Source organism: Pseudonaja textilis, chromosome 2, assembly GCF_049901715.1.
Source record: "Pseudonaja textilis isolate UNSWEBS1 chromosome 2, rPseTex1.2, whole genome shotgun sequence".
Classification (NCBI taxonomy): Eukaryota; Metazoa; Chordata; class Lepidosauria; order Squamata; family Elapidae; genus Pseudonaja; species Pseudonaja textilis.
Window position 1 is genome coordinate 225,329,276 of NC_141991.1, and position 6,241 is coordinate 225,335,516.

The 6,241-nt window shown below is 37.0% G+C and overlaps 1 protein-coding gene across 41 annotated transcripts in view; it reads right to left on the reverse strand.

Moving 5' to 3' along the window:
* Positions 1 to 4,175, reverse strand: part of POC5 (POC5 centriolar protein) — a 31,987-nt gene extending 27,812 nt beyond the window's left edge. For 38 of the 41 annotated variants that reach the window (XR_015742315.1, XR_015742311.1, XR_015742301.1 and 35 more), the window contains exons 1-3: positions 4,029 to 4,175; positions 3,778 to 3,923; positions 1,537 to 1,638 (exon numbers count right to left, since the gene is read on the reverse strand). Coding sequence is in view for 12 of the 41 variants with exons in the window: in XM_087927173.1 (XP_087783299.1) it covers positions 1,537 to 1,620 (84 nt within the window). In the remaining 29 variants the exon portion in view is untranslated. The remainder of the gene's footprint in view (positions 1 to 1,536; positions 1,639 to 3,777; positions 3,924 to 4,028) is intronic. The other 3 variants (XR_015742302.1, XR_015742294.1, XM_087927167.1) reach the window with 1 other exon arrangement.
* Positions 4,176 to 6,241: the final 2,066 nt, after the last annotated feature.

Sequence of the window (6,241 nt, forward strand, 5' to 3'; positions counted from 1 at the left end):
GTGCAACTTTATCTTCATGAAGTTACTTCAGAATGTGTAATTGCCTAGAGTGAATTATATCAACCTATTACCAAACTGCATTGTCCTTAAGAGATACTATACCAACACATCACAATAAAATTTAGATTACATACAGTTAAATTATAACACACACACAGAGAGTACAGTTTAAGTAAATCCAGAAAATCACAGAAATGTTGGCAGAGAATTGAAAAAATAGATATCTCAAAATGCTGCTTCAAAATAAGTTATTCTATGCCATAATGTGATTTTTTTTATTCTAGGTTTAATCTTGTACAACATACCATTATCTGTACTTTATCCTTTAGGTTGAATTCAGCTTTGGACTACAATTCTAGTCAATATTTATGTAGTTTCATTTAGCTTCTTTTAAGCTTAGGGAACACTTAAGCAGATTCCCCAGCATGAAAACTACATGAATGCTTCATTGTTATTTTCCATGCTAAAGTATGTATTAATGGCAAAATAAGATATATTTTCGTCTCTTTCACCTTTTTGTTAACATAAAAACAGGTGTAGACATAGATTCCAGCACCATGATGGGTATATCGGAAAATATACCTTACAGAAACACATACTCATAGTCAGGATATAATAGTATATGCACACACACAAATATGTAATAAGATAGGTCATTCAAATGTGCTTTGCTTCCATCTAAGAACTGGACATGAACTGAAGGAAAAATACACAAGCTACATTGTCCTATATTATTTCAGCATTATTACTGTTGAAATAGAAAGAGGCAAGAATGTTAGCAAGTCAACAATGAGCAGAACTAGCCTCAAAAAAAAAAGCCACATGAAAAGCTTCCAAGGCAACAGTTGTTGACCAACTAGGCAATGCTAAGCCTTGCCTGAAATTTAGCTTCAGTTGTTATTCTTGGCTGAAAATCTAGAAGCAAACAAAATGAAAAGGCAAACCCTAAATGTTCGTTTTAATTTTCATCTGGCTTGTATCCACACCTAGTAGGAGCTATGATAGTAGCAGTACAGAGAAAAATAAGTGGACTGCAAGCTAGGTTTCCCAGTTGGTGATAATTCATCCTAACAACAACCCTGTGTGAAGATTGATTGTGAGGCAGCAGGTAGGCAGCAGAGACCATCCAGCAACTGAAGTGTAATTGTCTAAGATCAGCTATTAGAGAAAAAAAAACCACCTTATTCTGCAGAGAAAGGATACACCTTTTTAAAAACTCTTTTCTCACAGTATTCATTGTGTTCATTAACTGCACTAAGGATATGGGTTTTTAAACCATGATTTATAATTAGCATGTTAAGTAATGCAACTGTGAATTTAAAATCTATAATCAATTAAGAATTTGTTTATTTAACAGCTTAATTTTTATATTATGTTTCTTCTATACTGTTGCATTTGCAAGTTAATTGGATTTATAAAAAAGTCATTCCTATATAAAAATAGCAGGTTCTAATAAAATATTTTTTAATATTGACATTCACAACATATTGTACAAGCTCCAAATAAATAAGAAAAAATCATTCATTTTGGGCCTACCTGAAGATCAGAAGAGACAGAACTACCTCGATCAGAATCTTTTGGTAGAACAGGACTTGCACTTTTCTCTTCAGATGATGACATCTTGCATTAAAGTACTTCCTGTAAAAAGTTCCAGAAGTTGAACTTTACTTGCAATCATTAACTGGGATGTTTGGCTTGTGTTTTCCAAATCAAGACAAGAAAAATTGGAAATCAACTGTTTTCTGAATCTGATTTGCTAGTGATGAATAAGCCCTTGTTCTTAATTTATACATTAAGATTGAATCAGCCTTCCATCCTTCTGAGGTGGGTAAAATGAGGACCCAAATTGTTGGGGACAGTATGCTGACTCTGTAAGCTGCTTAGAGAGGTCTGTAAAGCACTGTAAAGCAGTATATAAGTCTAAGTTCTATTGCTATTGCTACATCAGAGTAACCAAACTCCAGAAAAATGTTCTATGGTATGTTTAGCCACTAAGCCAAAAACCTGCTGGTACTACGAAAACTGAACTTAAGGACCATCATCAGTGAGCTGTTGGACAGTATGACTTGGTCTGTTGTGTGGATGCTTGTGTGTTTTTAAGGGGCGGGGAATTTAGGAGGTGGGTGGGGAAGTGTTTGGGGATTGTCATGTGTGTGCATATTAAGTCTGATCTCTGGGTGTTATGTGAATTTTATTGTATGTATACTGTGTATATACATACAATGACAATAAAGAATTCAATTCAATTCAATTGCTAATTATCTGTAAGCTAGAAATCTGGAGAATTCTATTTAGTTGTACTTTCTAGCTCTATCACTGCAAAGAGCGTCCTCTAAACCCCAGGAGAAAAATCTGCAGATTTTTGACTAACTCATTTGACAAGATCAGTGAGTTAGTCATTTGATAAATGACTAACTCACTGATCTTAAGGAAGCCCTACTCAAATGCAAGAATAATTAGAAGCCTACAGCCTCCACAGCTTCTCTCTCTCTCTCTCTCATTTAAACTTTACCCTAATCATCTATATATTGTTTAAAATGGATATAAAACAAGTACAGAAATGAGAAAGGGCATCATACAAAACATTTTGTTTAGCACTTTGAAAAAATATCAAATCCAGAATGTTTACATTAATAACAACCCTGTAAGTAAGCTTTTAGCATTTTTTTCCAGGCTTCAGATGAGTAACCAAAATGGAAAGATAGCCACTCGATTAAGTTAACAATTTTTAAAATATTTTTATATTAAGATGGGCCTTTTTCCTTATGACTTTTGAGATGCAGTATTTCTTTATAGCATTCATTTTATCTTACCTGAACTATAAATATATTAATAAATGCTGATGCTTATCTGAAATAAAATTTGAATCTGACTTATTTGACAACCATTTTTACTAGGTTAAATGAATGTCCTTAACACTTCTGTCAAAGAAGGGCAGTTGAGAAAAGGGAAAATTGTGTTTGAGTAAGATAGGTCACTTTGGGAACTGTCTCAACAGGTGAAACAAAGTCATGGTTCTACAAAGGCATTCTGCACATGAATCGATACATTATCAAACAGCATATTTTGTCTGAGGATTTGAAATCCCCAAGCAATCAATACAGCCATATATGCCTGACTATATTCTTGTGACAAACTTGCACTATACAATATTTTCTTACTGTGTTCTGAGAATTTCAATTTAAATGAAGTGGATTTCTAGTCTTACTCACATATCCAGAGACAGAGAATGATATGCTTATGAATAGCTGGACTAGAGTCCCATCATTTGTTTTTGGCTGTGCCAGTTGGTACTATAGGTAGTCCTCAACTTATGACCACAATTGAGCCCAAACTTTCCATTGGCAAGACAGTTGCTGAGTTTTGCCCCATTTTACAACATTTCTTGCCACAGCTGTTCAATGACTCACTGCAGTTGTTACGATAGTAGCATGGCTGTCAAATGAATCTGATTTCCTCATCGACTTTGCTTGTCAGAAGGGTGCAAAAGATGGTCACAACAACTCTGCAACTGTCATAAATATGAACCCACCCTAAAGCATCTGAATGTAAATCACACGACACTGGAACTGTCATTGGGACAAGCAAGTTGCTACAATGATCATTAAGTGTGAAAACTGGCCATAAGTCATTTTTTTCACTGCCGTTGTAATGTCAAACCGTCAGTCACTAAACGAATGGGTGTTAAGTTGAGGACTACCTGTAATAGGAACTGGTTGGTGCTCAGGGTCTGGAAAACCGTGGCTCTGTTATACTTGCTCTTATAGATTGGCTTACATCTAGAAAGAAAAGGTTGACCTGATCAGGAAATCATCCTTCCCAGCCTGATGCCTCCCACCCGTAACTGTAGTTGTGGGTCAGCACATCTACAACGGCGCCCTTTCGTTCGACGCAATCTGAACAATTCCACGAGCGAACTGCGCCTGCGAGGAAGTGCAAGAAGAAACTGAAAAAAAGATTCCAGGTTTAGGGAAGATACATGCTAAATGCAGGAAAGTCTGGAATGAGAAAGGGGTCCCTTGTCGTACCTTCTGCACCCCAGTTAAGTTTTCTCTCCTGCACCTCATTCGGGCTTCTCACTTCCCTAAGGTGGCAACCAGACGCTCACCGCTCTTCTTTTCCCCAGCAAAAGCCTGACAGTTTCAAACTGACTTTACCGAAAGAGAGAACTACCGTGATTGGTCCCAGTCCTTTTGTTAAAGGCCCACTGACAGGACAAAGCCTTTCCAGCCGCTCGCTTACCAATCAACAAGCCGGCAAGAAACTCGAGGGGAGGGCTTCGCCGGGGACGGCAGCCAATGAAAAACCACGGAACGCCCCAACTGCAGACTGGGATTTTTCAGGAGTCCCGGACAAAGATGAAGCCGTAATAGAATTTGCCCTAGCGTCGTGCTGATTGGTCCGTTGATTGGAAGCCCGGGCTCAAGAGGCGGGTAGCGAGGAGACAGTTTAATGGATGTCATGTGATAACGGCGGAGACGAGATGTACAGGGACTCGGGCAGCACGGGCGGGTATTCGGCGACTTGTTTCAGTCACTTGGGACTGTTAAAATTATTATGAAGGAACTGAGATATAATAATGATTGATGACGCTAATAATAATTAATAATAACGACTGTTTTATTAGAGCAAACTTTCGTGCCGTCCTCTTTCCTGAAAAAAACAACAACCCACCAGGCTCCTCCAGAAACAACGTGGCGTAAAAAAGCTGAGAAACACTCTATTTTCTTTACTCTCAGTTTATTATCAGCAAAGCAAGTCCAGACTCTTTTGTTTGGGTGTATGTGTGTGTTAGGGATATACCCTAGCAAGTTCTGCAGGGCAGGCAGGCAAAATATGTGAGATAAGTGTTGTGTAGTTTACACGCAGTAAAAGCAGATACAGTGCCAATTAAAGTAGTTTTATTCCAGCAAGAGTTTAAGCATAGTCAAAACAGTCCATATATCATACACTTATTCCAGTCCGTCCAGGGAGTATTCATTTGCAAATTCCAATGTCCAAAATGAGAGGTCGGTACACTTACAAAATAACAGTCCGGTAATTTATCTCTTTGCAGTAAAAAGAGATATGCAACAAACTCCTCTCTTCCGTCTGCAACTTAGTAATTGCCAGCAAAGCGTCAGGGAATGTCAGCTTCTCATCAGCGTCTCTTGCTGCCTCTTATGGTGTTTTTCACACCACACCCAAAATACATGCTCAGCATTTAAAGTAACACACACTTTAAACTAAGAATCATAGCTTATATATTATTTTATCTTACCCAAACTAGTTAGGTGACCAATGTTATACCTAACATTCTCCCCTTTTGGGTAATATAATAATATATATAGCTATTTACAATCTTAACCCATAGTCATCACAACTCTCTTTGTGTTTCACTGCACCTTGGGCTTTTGTAAACTGATCAGCAACGTTTTGCTCAGTCATACAATATTCCAATCTTATTAAACCATCTTTTACAGATTGTCTTACATTCAGATATCTAAGATCTGTATGCTTAGATCTCGTTTTACAGCAATATTTGTAGCCAACTGTATGGCTGCTTGATTGTCCTCATACACAACAATGGAATCATTAACAGTTAATCCCATATCCAACAATAACTGTTTATACAGAATTAAATCAGTACATAATAAAGATAGACATGAAAATTCTGCTTCCATTGTGGACATACTTATGTGTTGCTGTCTAATTGACCTCCAACCAATTAATGCTTTTCCTAATAGTATAGCCATTCCAGAAGTTGATTTCCTAGTGTTTATATCTGTTGCAAAACTTGCATCAGCATATGCACTTAAAATCAAATCATCTTTTGGCTCCAAATACAACGCATAGTGCATTGTCCTTTTAAGATATCTTAAGATACGTTTTGCTGCTTGCCAGTGTCGTTCAGCGGGTTCAGCGTTGAATCGAGCCAATTGATTAATGCTATAGGCAATATCTGGCCTTGACCAATTACTAATGTATGATAGACTACCAATTAACGACTGATAGATAGTCTTATCAAATTTTGAACTCTGAGCATCAGTCCGGCAAAATTCCTGACTCATTGGAGTTTTTGCTGGTTTACAAAGTTCCATCTTATATGTTTTTAGTAATTGATAAATCTTATCTTCTTGAGATATCTTATAGCCACGATTGGTTTTATTTATTGTCAATCCGAGATACCTTTTTATCTCTCCTAATTGCTTTAATTTTATCCTCTTTCCTAATAATGATATTATTTCAGTTGCTTCATTAT